Raw genomic sequence first — 17,966 nt, forward strand, 5'->3', positions numbered from 1 at the left:
CTTCATTCGTGCATGAAATTGTAGTCATTCGAGACATTCACACGTAAATTCGCATCAAGGGAGGGGCTTATATAGCTCAAATTGAACGAGTGTTCGACCTCCTTAAGATCCTTTTAATTCCTATAAAAGTACGAAGATGTCTCGTATTGCGGTGACTGTCCTCCATTGCTGTTTTGTTTTTCTGCCTCCGCTCGCTATATGTAATCACGTCACTGCTAGAGCAAGCTCCTGAATGGTTAACACGGCACGAAAATCCGCCAAAATTTAGAATTTTCACTTTGAGTGGATCGCGCGTCATTCACGCTTGCTGTGCCACAGGATGCCTATTTGCGTCTTTGCATTGACATGTAAATCACTCACGCTTGCCGCCTCTACCGAGTCTGGTGTGAACGCACCAAAATGCATTTCAGAGTTGGGGTAATGCATGCATTACGTAATAATAATATTAATTTTCTGAAGTAACGAGTAAAGTAACGCATTACTTTATAAATGTACACACTAATATTTGAGTTACTTTTTTAAAAAGTAATTTGAGTTACTTTTCAGTTTAATTAATTAGATTTTAAAAAATAATAATAATAAAAAGTGTTGTCACTTAGGCTACGTTTACATGGAAACAATCTGAAAAGAAACCGCAAAAGTGGCGTTACGTTATCACTTTTAATTCCGCGTATATACAAGCGTTTTGAGGGGGAAATCTGCGCGCATATGGTGACGCAAAAGTGTGTGATATTCGATGTAGTATGCATTCCAGGCGGCTAGGTGGCAATGTGAAGCACTGACACACAACACACCAAGTCCATGTGCCTGCGTACAACCTTCTTCCTGGTTCTCCCAGGTCTTGTCAAAGCCGCCTGGTTTGCCTCAGACGAATTGCCGCATCAACAGTTTATCTAAGGTAATTAATGTGCCTTCTCTGATCAGTAATACTAGCTGTGAATATTTCGTACAACTGCTGGAAAGAGTCTTGTATATTTATCAGAGCTGCTATGGCAACTTAAAGGTCGGACGTATGGAAATAATCTGACATGTTTGTTGTTATTTTCCTGAACTGGGGCATGTGACGTAAACGCGTACGCGACAAGAGCCACCGTGAGCAGACTTTTGCGTTCTTACTCTTTAGACAAGAATGCGTCTAAAGATTTCCACTCTGGAGGGTGGTTTCACTTTTTTGCGTTTTTAAGCCCCCAAAACGCCGTCGCCGTGTAAATGAAAGGCACATCCGATAAAATATTTTTACGTTTTCACCCTCGAGCATTCACGTGTAAACAGGCCCTTAGAATTACGCACTTTATGCGTGCGCGCCTGAGCAGGAACGTTTGAGTCAGAAAAAAAGATGGCAGACCAGAACTTGACATTTTTGCGATGGAAATATGCAATTTCTGATTGCAGAAGTCATAAAAAACACCTAGGTCTGAAAGAGATTAAGCCTCTGCCAAGTAAGAAAAAGTATCGCAAAAGTAACTTAAAAGTAACGTAAGTATTACTTTTCATGAAAAGTAACTAACGCAATTAGTTACTTTTTTTAGGAAGTAACTTAATATTGTAATGCATTACTTTTAAAAGTAACTTTCCCCAACACTGATGCATTTACTGTTGTGTTATGAATTTAAAACTAAATAAACAAACCTCAACATCACACAGGTGAAAATTAAGAGTTCGCACACCCAGAATATGAATGCAAACTTTCATATAAAAGACACAGACCAGCAAGATCTTGTCTCTTTTAGAAAATGCTCATCCTTCGGTCCTTTAATAATCCCTTATCTGTTTGTTGGAGATGGCTTTGGAGATGTCAGGATTTAGCATTCACCGGGCTTCTCGAGTTGAAACGTCGTAAGCCATAAAATCACATTGCTTCCTTATGGTTTATGGACACATTGTATGGCAAAAGAGCTCGGAAAATTTTGCCTGGTTCATTTTTATTGTCCGAACCCATTTCAAATTGGCTTCTATAGTAAACAAAACCTGCCAGATAGCTGCCTAGCTCAATGAGGATGAAGTAATGACAGGATGTACAGATGAGGAGATATGTTATCTGTTTAAAGATTGATGGACGGTAGGATGTTAGCGGCACACAGAGAAACGTGTCCTCAACTTCTGACCTAAACACATTAGGCATGCAGGCAAATAAGCAGAGATTTTGAGACCATTACGGTCACAAAGCAAAGCTTTGTCTGAGTGTAAATGAGTAAGACAGCACACACAACACACACACACTTTATTCACAACAAAACTTACCGCAGCCTTAGGACAGAAAAGAAAACAGAAAAGAAAGATTAACTGAGACCCACAATGCCTTGGACATGCTTTAAACAGGATTCATGCAGGTCAGATTAATCATGCAAATAGGATCTCTTATATGCATTTTTATAAATTACATTTTTATGGGGGTTGCATCATAAATTCTATCTTAATTTCTTTATGGTCCAAGTTTAATTTCTGTCATCATTTTATTATCTACGTGCAATTTCTTTGCCCCTGACAGCACCAAACAAGATACTCCCCCTGTTTGCCATTGGACACAAAATGTTGGTTCAGCATTAGTGCTGATGTGTGTTTGGATGCCCAAACATGTTTTGATAGAGATAAGGGCGGCAAGGGTGCGGCAGGTGCTTTAAACAGTCAGGAACAAAGATTTGGCAAACATTCTGAACCTTTTCATTTTGGTGTTTAGAAATAATAATATCTATGTTTATGCATCCTTACTACATTATCCCGAGTGGGTGGGCCAAGGTTCCCTTTCAGTCGGTCACTACGACGTCACGTCGTGACCGACAAATTGGGAACCGCTTCGCGGGTGACCTATCTACTTCGAGAACTATCAGAAACGCCAATGAACTTGGCATGCAGGTATTTGCATAATGCCGGCGCCGCCCCGCCAGGTGCGAATATAAGGCGCAGGTGCATAATACCAAATCAGCTTTATTGCTTCGAAGCCGGCAGACATCTGCTCTCGAGAAGCTGTTTAAACTGATCTTCGTAGATCCTGTCTCTAAGAGGGAAAAGAAAAAATCTCAGCTTGCTGAAGTTGGTTGGGCAAAGACACCTCAGCGGAGGCTCGCAGTGTTTTCTCCACCCTTTCTCTCTCTCTCTGTCTCTTTTTTTAGGACTTGAGTTCGAGTGAGTGCGTTTGCCTCTCCCTGTGTGTTTCACCAGCTCGCACAAAAGAGTGATTTCCCTGAAAGAGAAGCACGTTTGAGCTTTGTGTCTTTTTAAAGACAGCCACTCATTCGTGTCACGGTCGGGGTCGTCTTTTTAAAGATGGATTTCCGTCCGTGCTCCGTTTCTGGATGCGGTGTGTTCATCGCCCCCCAGGATGGCCACAAGCGTTGTCTTTCGTGTCTGGGGCTCCAGCACGCAGAGGCAGCGTTGCGTGATAGTTCATGCTCCGTCTGCAAGGGCATGACTATGGCGGATTTGCGGAGACGGGTGTCGTTCCTCCGGCAACGGCCCCTGCCTTCCAAGTCTGATACTGCTAAGGGCGCAGTTACCAGACTTGCGAAGGATGATCTCCGTATAACGGTTCTGGGTCGGTCTGCTGGTTCGTCCAGCAGCTCCCAGCGCCCTGATCCGTTGCCAGCGGAGGTCCCGATGGAGACGAGCGGCCCGTGTTCTACGGTGTCCTCGCGCTCTGTCGAGCCTCCACCTGATGCGATGTCCACCATAACGTCGGAGGGGGGGTTGTCAGCCTCGGACGTCAATCCGGATCCGCTCCCGCCTTCGGGCCAGGTTGCGGGTCCTGCGTTTGACCCTGAGATGGCAGCCATGCTCGCTCGGGCGGCGGAGGCGGTCGGCTTGGAGTGGACTAAACCTCCCCCACCTGAACCGTCCCGCCTCGATGATTGGTTCTTCGGGGGTGCCAGGGCTTCTCAGTCCTCGCCCCCGGTGCCTTTCTTCCCCGAGGTGCATGAAGAGCTGACGCGGTCGTGGAAAACCCTGTTTTCCGCCCGGAACCGGCCGTATCAGCCTTCACCTCTCACCTCTCTCGAGGGTGGAGATGCCAAGGGGTACACTGGTATCCCGTCAGTGGAGCGCCCGGTCGCGATGCAGTTGTGTCCGGCCGGTGTCGCTTCCTCCTGGCGGGACCAGCCTACTCTCCCCTCACGGGCCTGTAAGCAGTCTTCGGCGCTGTCCGGTGCTGCTTACAAGGCTTGTGGGGAGGCAGCCTCTGCCCTGCATGCCATGGCATTGCTGCAGGTTCACCAGGCTAAGGCTCTGAGGGACCTGCACGCGGGAGGTCACGACTCGGCGGAGTTCTCTGAACTGCATGCGGCTACGGATCTGGCGCTTCGTGCGACCAAGGTCACCGCACGCGCCGTCGGGCGTGCGATGTCTACCCTGGTAGTCCAGGAACGCCATCTCTGGCTGTGTCTGGCGGACATGAAGGACGCCGATAAAACCCGGCTCCTGAATGCTCTGGTTTCCCAGACCGGCCTGTTCGGCGAGACGGTCGAGGAGTTTGCGCAGCAATTCTCCGCGGCCAAGAAGCAGACTGAGGCCATCGCTCAGATCATGCCACGTCGGAAGCGTCCTGCGCCTGCCCCATCCACGTCGGCGCCTCAGCCTGCTCCTCGCCGAGGGCGTCCTGCGGCGGCCGCCTCCGTTCCTCCCCGGGGCTCTTCTAAGAAGCGAGGAACCAGTCGTCAGCAGCCCGCCCCGCCCGCTTCAAAGGGTGGAAAAAGAAGATCAAAGCGGCCCTGAGACGGGCGACCTAGAGATGGAGGGGATCGCTCTTCGGGAGATGGTGAAGGCACCACTCCCCCCACCGGAGGAGGGCCGGTTGGGGAATCTTTTGTTTCATTTTTCTGTTCCGCCGACTTTTCAGTCGGCACCCACAAATTCACAGAAAGAGCGAATTCCACTTCCATCTCTAGGTCTTCAGATTAGCGCCGGAGACACGAGCGGGCTCATAACCCCCCCTCGTTTTCCGACTCATCAGAGGAGAACGAGAGCGACGCACGGGCTCATAACCCCACCGCGCTCTCCAACTTCTCAGGCGGTAGGAGACAGCTACGGGCTCATAACCCATCGTCTCCCTCCTCCGTCGCCAGAGGGTGCATCGAGTGGTGTGAGGTGTCTTCAGCAGAGCCTCCCTTACTCAACCACCCAGCAACGGACTCAGGTGAGTGTTATCACACACAACACTGCTGTCGGTGCGGCCGTCACGCACACACCGGCGATCACCTCCGTTGCGCCCGCCGCGGGTACACCGATCGTGCCTTTAGTCCCCCTCGCACAGTATCTGGGGGCGTGGGAACAGCTTCCCAGCCCGTCGCGTTGGCTTTTACGCACGATTTGTCTCGGCTATGCGATCCAATTTGCCCGGCGTCCCCTCAAATTCTCCGGCGTTCGTTTCACTACGGTGAGAGCTGCCGATGCGCACGTCCTCCGTGCGGAGATCGCTGTCTTATTGGTGAAAGACGCGTTCCAGCCGGTCCCTCCAGCCGAGATGAGGTCGGGGTTTTACAGCCCTTACTTTATTGTACCCAAGAAAAGCGGCGGCTTACGACCGATCCTGGACCTGCGTTCACTGAACCGTGCACTTCACAGAATGCCGTTCAAAATGCTGACGCCCAAACGCATATTTCCATGCATTCGTCCAAACGGTTGGTTCGCATCTATCGACCTGAAGGACGCGTACTTTCACGTGTCGATTCTCCCCCGGCACAGGCCGTTTCTCCGCTTTGCGTTCGAGGAGCGAGCATACCAGTACAAAGTCCTCCCATTCGGGCTCTCTCTGTCGCCCCGTGTATTCACCAAAGTAGTGGAGGGGGCTTTAAAACCCCTGAGAGAGAGAGGTGTGCGCATTCTCGCGTATTTGGACGATTGGCTAATAATAGCTCAAACACATCAGACGCTGTGCGATCACAGAGATTTAACTTTAAAACACCTCGATCGTTTGGGTCTTCGGGTCAACTGGGATAAGAGCAAGCTTTGCCCCGTGCAGAGAATCTCTTTTCTCGGTATGGAACTGGACTCGATCGATTTGACAGCTCGTCTAACAGAAGCGCGTGTACAGTCGATTCTGACTTGCCTGAATACATTCAAGAGCAAGAGCGCGGTCCCGCTGAAACAATTTCAGAAGTTTTTGGGGCATATGGCAGCAGCCGCAGCTGTAACTCCGCTCGGACTGCTTCATATGCGACCGCTTCAGCATTGGCTTCACGATCGAGTCCTGAGGAGAGCGTGGCTGTGCGGCATTCACCGTGTTATCATTACACTTGCGTGTCGTCGCACTTTCACTCCGTGGTTAGACCGTGCGTTTCTCCGAGCCGGTGTGCCTCTGAGACAGGTCTCCAAGCATGCGATAGTATGCACAGATGCTTTAGACACGGGGTGGGGGGCCACGTACGATGGGCTTGCGGCTTCGGGGGTCTGGACGACACCCCAGCTGCATTGGCACATAAACTACCGGGAAATGTGGGCTGTATATCTTGCGCTCGTCCGTTTCAGCAACGAGTTACGGGGCAAAGATGTATTAGTTCGAACAGACAACACTGCGACCGTGGCGTACATCAATCGTCAAGGCGGTTTACGCTTGCGTCACCTGTCGCATCTCGCCCGTCACCTCCTCACTTGGAGTCAGAAGAATTTGAGGTCTCTTCGTGCCATTTACATCCCGGGCACGCTCAATGTAGAGGCGGATGCGCTCTCTCGGGCTGCGTGTCCCGGCGAATGGCGGCTCCACCCCATTGCGGTTCAGCAGATTTGGAGACGTTTCGGCAAAGCGCAGATAGATCTGTTTGCTTCCCCAGAGACGACCCATTGTCGCCTGTTCTATTCACTAGCCGACGACTCGCTCAGCGTGGATGCATTGGCACACAGCTGGCCGCGAAACATGCGCAAATACGCGTTCCCTCCGGTGAGCCTCATTGCGCAAACCCTATGCAAAATCCGGGAGGACGAGGAGAGCGTGCTGTTGGTGGCACCGTATTGGACAACCAGGAGTTGGTTTCCAGAACTCTCTCTCCTCGCGACAGCCCCTCCGTGGAAGATTCCCCTGAGGAAGGACCTTCTTTCTCAACAAGAGGGCACATTATGGCACCCGCGCCCCGACCTGTGGAACCTCCATGTGTGGTCTCTGGACGGGGCACGGAGGATGTGAGTGATTTACTGCAAGAGGTATCTAACACTATTGCTGCTGCGCGAGCGCCGTCTACGAGACAGGCTTACGCGCTTAAATGGAACCTGTTTGTCGACTGGTGTTCTTCCTGAAGTGAAAACCCCCGAGAATGCCCGATTAGTGTTGTGCTTTTGTATCTCCAGCGTCGTTTGGAGAATAGGCTGTCACCATCCACTATTAAGGTCGATATCGCTGCGATATCAGCTCACCATTCACCCGTAAACGGTAGAACAGTGGGTCAGCACGACCTGGTCATTAGATTTCTCAGAGGCGCTCGAAGACTGAATCCTTCGCGTCCTCCCTCTATTCCTCCTTGGGACCTGTCCTTGGTGCTGAAATCACTCCAGGAAGCCCCATTTGAGCCTCTCCATAGTGTGAGTGTTAAATTTCTTACTATGAAAACATTAACTCTCCTTGCTTTGGCTTCTGTTAAGAGGATAGGGGATATTCATGCATTTTCGGTCGATGATTCGTGCCTTCAGTTCGGGCCGGCTGCATCCAGCGTAACACTGAGACCCTTGGGCTTTGTGCCCAAAGTTCCCACCACTCCTTTCAGAGATCAAGTGGTGAACCTACAAGCCCTGCCTTTGGAGGAGGCAGACCCAGCCATGGCTTTGTTATGCCCTGTTCGTGCACTACGTGTGTATATAGACAGGACGCAAAGTTTTAGGACCTCAGATCAGCTCTTTGTGTGTTACGGTGGTCAGCAGAAAGGAAAAACTGTCACCAAGCAGAGGATGTCCCATTGGATTGTGGATACTATAGCCCTTGCATATCAAAAGCAGAATGTGCCTTGTCCATTTAATTTACGTGCTCACTCTACACGCAGTGTGGCATCATCTTGGGCACTGGCTCGCGGTTCCTCGCTAACAGATATTTGTAGAGCTGCAGGCTGGGCGACACCTAATACGTTCACAAGATTCTATAGTGTTTGTGTCGAACCGGTTTCCACTCGGGTTCTTTCTACTAACTAGTTAAGAATGCCGAGGGTCGGCTCGTGTGTCGGCTTGGAGCCTCTATTTTGGTGCTGTACATTTGCATCAATATGGAAGGCCATCGGGGCAAAAACGTCTCAAAAACTGTTTTTGCCTCTCCTCCACCGCCCTGATAGCTGGTGTTGCGGAGCATCCGCTGTCAACCTATCACTGATGTATTTTCTGTAAACCTGTGTAGGCTAGGCGTCATCATTTGTCCCCTACGTGGGGTTCATTTGTGTGTATAGTCCGTGGGGTTCTAATCCTCCACGTTTTTCCTTAGCAGAGCCTGCTCTGCATCTCTCGGCATACCATGTATTGTTCAGAGACTTTTTTGAGCAACCTGTCGGTTGTTTCATATATTTATGTCATCCATTTAACCTTCTTAGGGGATGGCTTCCGCAGTGTTCTAGCTCCGCTCAGTTTAGACGCTTCCCCAGTTCGCTGCTTCACTATCGTGGGTTAAGGAACAGGTAGTGACCGGCCTTCTGCATTTCGCCTTAGGTTCCGCCCCTTTATGTGGAGGGCGGAGGGCTTTTGCAGGCACTGGAAGGGTTCAGCTGCAGTGGCGTTTTGGTAGGGATTCCCAATTCGTCGGTCACGACGTGACGTCGTAGTGACCGACTGAAAGGGAACGTCTCGGTTACGTATGTAACCCTCGTTCCCTGAAGGAAGGGAACGGAGACGTCACGTCCCGTCGCCACAGTTTGCTGTTCCATTGCTGTTTTCAGGCCGGGCACTGTTGCTCGGCTTCTCAGCAATAATATAGCTGATTTGGTATTATGCACCTGCGCCTTATATTCGCACCTGGTGGGGCGGCGCCGGCATTATGCAAATACCTGCATGCCAAGTTCATTGGCGTTTCTGATAGTTCTCGAAGTAGATAGGTCACCCGCGAAGCGGTTCCCAATTCGTCGGTCACGACGTGACGTCTCCGTTCCCTTCCTTCAGGGAACGAGGGTTACATACGTAACCGAGACGTTCTCAACAGCAAATACGTTTTAAAGGTCCACTGTGTAGATTTTTAGCGGCATCTAGTGGTAAGATTGTGAATTGCAACCAATGGTTTAGTCCACAGCTTAGGCCGCCCTTTCGAAACAAATAGAGAAGCTACAGTAGCCGCCACAGGACAAACACGTCATCGTCTGCGAAAACGTAGTGACAAATCACGTGTTCTACAGAACAGTTTGTCCATTAAGGGCTACTGAGAAACATGGTAGCGCAAAAGTGCGAATTCCATGTAAGGAGTGTATGTAGATAAAAAGTCTCATTCTAAGGTAATAAAAATACAGTTAATTTTGTAATAATTTATACACCACTGATAATATAGTTATGTATATTAAATTGCATTTCTGTAAAGAGATCCTTCTAAAAGTTACACAATGCACCTTTAAAGGAATGTTATTGTTGGCTGTATCATGTTAATATTTTACGCTATGGATGTCAGAACTGCAAAGATTTTCAAAAGATGGTCCTTTTGGACTTTAGAGGAAGTTTTGAGTTCTAATAACTAGCATATGTTTTCATGGCACATTGAACCCTTTTATCTCAGAAGATAAAAGGAAGGATAATTTGATTCCTCGTATGAACCCTTTAGAATAACTTGCAGGAATATTTAAAGGATAAATAAAAAAGAGTTTTGTGTTTGATGGGCTGTTATGCAATGTTTTACCTGGCCAAAAAATGCCACTCTGAAGTAGGTCCCAAGAAGCCTCTTCCCAGAATGCATCACTTCCATCACTTTAGTGTAAGCACGATGTAACGTCTCATAAAGGTGGGCAAGTTTCTACACAAAAGCACAAACTATATTCATACTGTGTATAGTTCAGTGTACAACACTTTGAAAAAGAGTGCACAGTCGGTATTCTGCTAAGGGTTAAAGTTGCACGGCCCGTGACATGCAGACTGTGAGTGTTTTTACCTCAAAATCCCTGCGTTGTTCATAAATGGGAATGATGAGTTTGTAGATGTCTGAAATGAGTTCATAACGTTCAGCTTTCCATAAACCGTCGGCACAGGCTTCCAGCAACTCCATTAGCACCTCCTGCATACAGACACACACACATATAGACTATAATTACATGGACTCACACACTACACTCACTTGTTCACTTCACCTGCGTTATGCCTTAACATAAGCCCTTTCCACATGTGTTCATGATGCAAACAAACTAACCTCACCACAAAAACGTGTCACAGGCAAAGCTACTAATTTAAAGGATTAGTCCATTTAAAAAAAAATGAAAACATATAATTTACTCACCACCATGTCATCCAAAATGTTAATGTCTTTCTTTGTTCAGTCGAGAAGAAATTATGTTTTTTGAGGAAAACATTCCAGGATTTTTCTCATTTTAATGGACTTTAATGGATCCCAACACTTAACAGTTTTAATGCACTTTAAAATTGCAGTTTCAAAGGACTCTAAATGATCCCAAACGAGGCATAAGGGTTTTATCAAGCGAAACAATTGTCAATTTTGACAAGGTTGCAATTTTAAACTGCATTAAAACTGTTACGTGTTGGGGTCCATTAAAGTGAGAAAAATCCTGGAATGTTTTCCTCAAAAAACATAATTTCTTCTTGACTGAACAAAGAAAGACAAAAACATTTTGGATGACATGGTGGTGGAGAGTAAATTATCTGGATTTTTTTTGTACTAATCCTTTAAAGTGTTTTATGTTATTAGTGGTGGTTGCTAAGGCTAACATCAATCTTACTATTGCTCTAAGTTAAAGTTGGGGATTTGAACAAATCCCAAAGTATTCAGCTTTGATGCATAACTCATCCACACAGAATATGCATGCAGAATATCGCCTTAGACAATTCACATAGTTCTCCATATTTTTACTATTTCAGTACTTTGTTGTTTCCTGCAAGCAGTAAGAATGTAGTATAGTTACAACACTTTATCATGTTTAAATCCATTCAATAATTTAAAACTAGAGCTGCACAATATTAAAGAAAAATACGATATGCTATAACTAGCTTCATAATGCGATATACAATATGTGATGGGATAATGCTTTACATTTCTAAAATAAAATGTAAACGTTATCGAAATATAAATCAATATATTGTTTCATGTGAATGAGTAGGCAGGATGAATTATCATATTCTAGAAAAAAATTCTAGACTACAAGATTTAGTTCTCAAAACGTGTCGTGAAAACATGTTTAGTGTGAGTTTCATGGCCTTATATCAGTGACTTAAATTTTTTGCTTTTTCAAAAACCATGCATAAACATTTTACTCTCAAAAATACAAACATGCACATACATGCTGCTCACATATTATTGTAGCCCAGTTTGTACTTATGAGACTTTTGCCATTATGTTTTTAAGCAACTGAAAAAAGCACAAATGTCGGTGCAGGTCAAAACTTCTCCAGGCCCCCAAAACCCCCTTAGACCCCAGAGGGTTAAAGCTAAAATTTGTATACAAACCTACATGTTTTACATTTTTATGAAAAGTGAAGAGCCGAGCTCTTTGCTAAAACTTTGACTTCATTTAACCTTCTGAAGTATTAAAATCATCCAGTTATTGCAAACCATTGCAATATGCATATTGCAACATTCACATTTGTGATATTTGGATAATGTCGATATATTATGCAACCCTAATTACAATGCACAATCCTGCAGATTAAAAAATAAAATAAACAAATCAATGCAAAAAGCCTGTTTTAGCTTATCATCAGAACTGCAAGCAAAAAATGACATAGTATGCATTACAGATATCTAATTACTACATTTCACTTAAATTCAAGTTGATCTGTCGTGAAAACGTATTATTCACAGTGACGAGTAAAATCTTATCTATTTATTATCTGGACGTTCTTTACTAACACACCCACTGGAGAAGAGCAATTACTACTGATTAGATAAGAAATCTGACTTTCTGCCACGGGTTATTATTATAGACATTGTTAAACAGTTTGAATTCATTTCAGTGCATTTTGGATGTGGAGTGTGAAGGCGTGGCTTAATGTAAGTGGGTGTGGTCTATGTGACAATGGGATTAAGGATTATGTACATGGTGTTAAGGAGAAAGTTGAATTGAACCTCATTAAAGTGAACGTCCTGCATGCCCACGTCCTCCATCATGGCTGCCTCCTCATCGATGTTGGGTGTGATCACACGAAATGCAGAGCAGCCCTGACGAAACATTCCTGTAAAGGAGAGCGAATATGTTTAAAATAGGCCCAAAAGCTCTATCATAGCATTTTAATAACAGGTTTGCGCTTTAGTCTAACACTTTACATTAAGGTGTTAATATAAGGAAAGTTTAAAGAAAATTAAATATTACTTTGCAAGAAAGACCAGACAAGGTCCCAATAAAAACCCATTTGTAAATGGTCCTCATGGTGCTAAATAAGTGAGTGTGCATGGATTTGTGTGCATATGTGCATGTATCTACTTCTCCTGACCCCAGTAAAGTGTTGTTATCACTTCTCTCCACATTGTAAAATACAATCAAAATACAGTTGAACCTTGTACAAAACATACTAATGAAGTATGTGTATCCACGTGTGCGTGCACTGTGTGCGTGCGTTCATGCATGGTGAAAACTGTTAAATCACCTTTTACCTACAAATATATGCATTACCTCTTACCAATGAACTCTCATATTATTTATACACTAAACAATACATTTCTAATTGGATTTGCAGAGAAAAATTAACAAAATTTGAACAGTTCCCCAAATAACTTAAAGCTTTTTGCTAATAAAGTAAGGCTTCATTCTTTTTAAAAGTGGGGTGCATGATCTCTGAAAGCCGATGTTGATATTTGAAATCACCTAAACAAACACGCCCCTACCCCAATCGAATCTGGACCTTCTTTTGATACACCCGCCCCACACATGCGCAAACAGGCAACATCGTCGGTTAGTAGACACACCCCTTACTGCTGATTGGCTACAAGTGTGTTTTGTACTTGGCCCGACTCCTTTTTCCAAAGTGTTTTTCAAAAATCATGCACCCTGCCTTTAAAGTTAAATACAATATGTTTGCTATAACGTGAACATGTGTAAACAATGATTTTGTAATTGCTCTTTGTATCATCTGAGTATATAAAATCCCTGCAAACAAACTCTATAGCGCCCCTGTAATTCCTCACCTTTTCTCTTCAGGTACTCGGCCACCAGTGCTGCCACATGCACGTAACACATCGCAGCCTAATAAAAAACAAAATCCCAGGATAATGTTATTGAGCCAGTGCATGTCATCATTATCCTCCAATCAGCTTTCTTTTAACAAAACCACCAAATGTATTATTAATACATTTAAAATGATAAATACATCAAAAATAGTGAATATTTACAAACAGTCCAGAAGCTATCTAATATACATAACCTTTTAGCTTTACTGTAAATCCCGACTGTGGTGAAAATCTGGTTTTTGCTTAAAGGAGTAGTCCACTTTAATTCGCCTTGCTATCTACCTCACAAACAGGCGAAATCTGAACAACCTCATTTTTCACATGGTTGGAGAAAATGGCTTACCCAAACAAAGTTACTGGGTTGCTCTTTATCACATTTTCTAGGTTGATAGAAGCACTGAGGACCCAATTATAGCACTAAAACATGGAAAAAGTCAGATTTTCATGCTATGACCCCTTTAAGAGAAAATGATCAGTAATGGTGTTAACTGCTAAAGTTGCGCAATGCTTGTCTCAAATCATATATTAGTACACATAATAATTTAAAGTAGTAGTCCACTTTAAAGATGGGGTCCATTGACTTTTTATAGTAGGAAAAAAATACTATGGTAAGTCAATGGGCCCCATCTTTAATATTAAGCGTCACCCCACCCTATTGAGTTAAATCTACACCCTTGGAGCTTTCAAACAATATACAGTTTGTCATGATTAGATAAGAATTCATATGCAAACATTGAAGTAAATGTAGTCGTCCTGCTGGTGGGACAGTGACATTTAGTAGAAAATAAATTTTTTGAGGCACTCTCTCTTCATAAATGAATCAATTACTCTCCCTACATAATTTATTTTATAAAACACTGTTGAAATGTCTATTCTGGAGGCTTAGACCTTTCCAACGATATATAGTTTGTAGTGATAGATTAAAATTTTAATCAACAATATTAATGCAAACTTAGGTGTCCCGTATTCGGGACGGCGACGCTTAACAGTTTAAAATAATACCACCCCCTTTATCTGCACTATCCAACCATAGCACTGCCATTAAGTGCAGAGAGAAAGAAAAAATAATTGACAGCACAATTGAGTTTCAATTACAACAAACCACCATCATTGTGATCAGTGTTTGCATTTCATCAGCTCATTTGCATTTTAAACGACACACCCCAAAATGGCACACTTTTGCTCAGGCCTACATATTTGCAATTTTAACATGCTATAATAAATTATCTGGGGAGTATTTTGAGCTAAAACTTAACTTACACACTCTGGGGACACCAAATATTTCTTTTACATCTTCAAAAATCTCATAATATGACCCCTTTAAAACTGCAGCTAACCAAATACATGCTTAACGTTTGAACCACCCACACTATTTCTACATGACAATTATGTTGTAATTAATCACATCAATGTGTCGACAAAGTCACGAGTGGATCAGGTAGTGGAGCTGTTATAATTGAGAGGAGGGCAGGGATAAACAGGGATACTTTAAAGGGATAGCTCACCAAAAAATGAAAATTTGTGATCATTTGCTTACCCTCACATTGTTCCAAACCTGTACACAAAATTGAAGATATTTTGAAAAATGTTAATAATTAAACAGATCTGGGGCACCATTCACTTCCATAGTATTATTTTATCTACTATGGAGGTCAATGGTGCCCCAGTTCTGCTTAGTTACATTATTCAAAATATTAAAAATATCTTCCTTTGTATTCAGCCAAACAAAGAAATTAAATCAGGTTTTGAACAACTTAAAGGTGAGTAAATAATGACACTTTTTTTGGTGAACTATCCTAATTCTTGTCAGAGATCTATTTTCGCCAGCTTACCTCAGACAGATCTCCGTTCTTCACGTGGATCTTGGCCATGCTGTCCAGCCAGGTTTTGCGTAGTTCAGGTGTGCTAGTGTAGGATTTGGCCAAGCTGTACTGCAGGTCCACCAACATCTCCGGATCTTTCTCATGTTCCTTCATTTGCTCAGTAGCCATCAGCACAGTTCGGATCCGCTTGGTCAGATCCTTCACATCGGAGGGGAAAGCAGTGTGCTGAGGGTAAATGAAGTCTTTAGTGTGTGGGAAGTAGGAAAAAAACGATATAGATTTCCATTTTTTTTGCCATTAAAGGGATAGTTCACTCAAAATAAAAATTCTGTCATCATTTACTCACTCTCATGTTGTTACAAACTTTTATACATTTCTTTTTTCTGATGAACACAAAGGAAGATATTTATGTTTGTAACCAAACCGAACAGAGGCCCCATTGACTTCCATTGTATTCTTTTCACATACTATAGAAGTCAATGGGGCCTCTGATCGGTTTGGTTACAAACATTCCTCAAAATATCTTTCTTTGTGTTCATCAGAACAAATAAATGTATACAGGTTGTAACAACATATAAGAGAGAGTAAATGATGACAGAATTTTCATTTTTTTGGTTGAACTATTCCTTTAACATTAAAAATCTTAAGATTTTTGATAAACACGGTTGTGTGGCAAACACAGAGATCTCTTATTTGCATTATTATGTTTTAAAGGACAAGTTCGGTATTTTACACTTAAAGCCCTGTTTTCAGATTGTTTATGATGAAATAGAACGGTTTTGACTGAAATTTCGACATATGCGGCTGCCCAGAGAATTTTTGGGTGTTTGTGTTTCAGCTCCTACCTTTAGAATGGGTTTAATGGTGCACTGGAACAATCCTTCCTAAAATGCATTAAACGTTCGTTTGCAGAGACGTGGGACTCGCGGAGTGATCAGGGGTGTTCACTGGTATGCTCAAACAAAAATCGCTGCAAAATACGCATTCCAACAGGTTTTATCGTAGTTTTTGCCAACTCCATTGACTTATATTAGTTGTGCTGTGAGGTACGGTATTACTCCGCGCCGGGAACTTTGTTTCTATTCTTGCAATTGGCAATGGCGGATTAGCGCCACCAACTGGGCTGGAGTGTCTATTATTCAAGCTCTAAGCGGAAGAATATACGGGTGTGGGGCGTTTGGAAAAATAGGTCCACAAGTTAACAACGAATGCTAAAACAGCTGTTGGAAAGCATCTTTTAACGCGATTTTTGTATTTTTGTGTGAGCATATCATTGAACACCCCTGACCACTCGACAAGTTTCATGTCTTTGTAAACGAAAGTTTAATGCATTTTAGAAAGGATTGTTCCAGTGCACCATTAAACGCATTGTAAAGGTAGGAGCTGAAACACAAACACCCAAAAATTCTCTGGGCAGCTGCAAATGTCGAAATTTCAGTCAAAACCGTTCTATTTCATCATAAACAATCTGAAAACAGGGCTTTAAGTGTAAAATACCGAACTTGTCCTTTAAATTAAAATAAAAGTAAGATTTATATTATTCATCATTAACTGAAGTCTGTTAACCCGAGGGCATCTCTGAGTCTTTACCTTTACGATTTTGTCGCTATTGGCACAGTTATTAATGATAGACAACGACTGCTGGAAGCGTGTGCCACCGATCCCAATGACATCAGCGATCAGCTGACTAACTGCAATCACCACCTGAAAAAAAAACCATTACATATAAAATGTCAGGCACCATACAAATAGCGGACAATACAGACTACGATTATGTGATCTATTCCCTCTCTTACCTGCAGGTGCGTCCGGACGAATGACTTTCTGCCGCTATACTCAAAGTTGCTCTTCATGAGGAAATAAAGCAGGTGTGCGGCATCGCTACGTATGGAGCTCAGTTTAGAATTACAGCACTTCAGAATCTCATAACACAGACAGGCACACATATCTGCCCGTCCGTCAAAAAACGTACAGGGAAACTGAAAAAAAAACATGGAGAGAATTAAAACTTGCCAACATAAGAACAGCACCAGACTACTTTTACGCAACATACTGTAAACCAGCCTGGACCAACTTTTATGCTGTTTTTTTAGCAAGGACAAAAAGCATAATCTTTAAATTATGATGTATGAAGATAGCTCAGTTGGAAGAGCATTGCATTAGCATTACAAAAGGTTGTGAGCTTGATTCCCAAGAAAAACATACTGATAAAAATGCATAGCTTGAATACACTGTTAAGTTGCTTCGGATAAGAGGGTTGCCAAATGTAAAAAATAGGAGGTTGAAAGCTTCTTTGGTGCATATAAAATAATATTTTTGATCAGGTATAAAGGTCTACTGTCTAGAGTTTCTTGTAAAATCAGAGAATTATGAAAATTGTGAGATCTCATAATTAAGGCTCCAGTGTGTAGATTTTTAGCGGCATATAGTGGTGAGATTGTGAATTGCAACCAACGGCTTAGTCGACAGTTCACCCTCCCTTTCGCATAGTGAAGCTACGGTAGCTGCCACAGGACAAACATTTCATCCTCTGACGACATAATGACAAAACGCTTAACTCTAGGGGAGCTGGAAAATTAGCATATTTTCAAAAAAAGTGGAGTGTCCCTTTAAGGAAATGGAGCATGTCACAACGCCTTATCTAATCATATTACATTTTGTATCCATCAGCTCTCATGTCCCATCTGTTGTGTGTACCTTGTAAATAAAAGTGCGCAGAGAGGTGAAGACCTGCTTCAGTGCCGTCTCCGACTGGGGGATCTGAAGAAAACAGAGATGGACTTGGAAAACCTTCTTCATCAGCGGGTTATGGCCCATATCGGCACACAGCTGGGTCTGCGGAGACGAGATTTCAATTAAAAATACATCAGGACTAAACATTCA

The 17,966-nt window shown here is 43.6% G+C and overlaps 1 protein-coding gene across 6 annotated transcripts in view; it reads right to left on the minus strand.

Annotated features, from left to right (window-relative positions):
* dock9b (dedicator of cytokinesis 9b) overlaps nucleotides 1–17,966 on the minus strand; it is a 153,186-nt gene that overhangs the window by 5,541 nt on the left and 129,679 nt on the right. For all 6 annotated transcript variants that reach the window (XM_073870819.1, XM_073870817.1, XM_073870816.1 and 3 more), the window contains exons 40-47: nucleotides 17,781–17,918; nucleotides 16,880–17,062; nucleotides 16,674–16,787; nucleotides 15,093–15,308; nucleotides 13,219–13,276; nucleotides 12,163–12,269; nucleotides 10,022–10,144; nucleotides 9,773–9,886 (exon numbers count right to left, since the gene is read on the minus strand). In XM_073870819.1, the coding sequence (XP_073726920.1) occupies nucleotides 9,773–9,886; nucleotides 10,022–10,144; nucleotides 12,163–12,269; nucleotides 13,219–13,276; nucleotides 15,093–15,308; nucleotides 16,674–16,787; nucleotides 16,880–17,062; nucleotides 17,781–17,918 (1,053 nt within the window). The remainder of the gene's footprint in view (nucleotides 1–9,772; nucleotides 9,887–10,021; nucleotides 10,145–12,162; nucleotides 12,270–13,218; nucleotides 13,277–15,092; nucleotides 15,309–16,673; nucleotides 16,788–16,879; nucleotides 17,063–17,780; nucleotides 17,919–17,966) is intronic.

The sequence above is a fragment of the Misgurnus anguillicaudatus genome, chromosome 8 (genome assembly GCF_027580225.2).
Source record: "Misgurnus anguillicaudatus chromosome 8, ASM2758022v2, whole genome shotgun sequence".
NCBI lineage: Eukaryota > Metazoa > Chordata > Actinopteri > Cypriniformes > Cobitidae > Misgurnus > Misgurnus anguillicaudatus.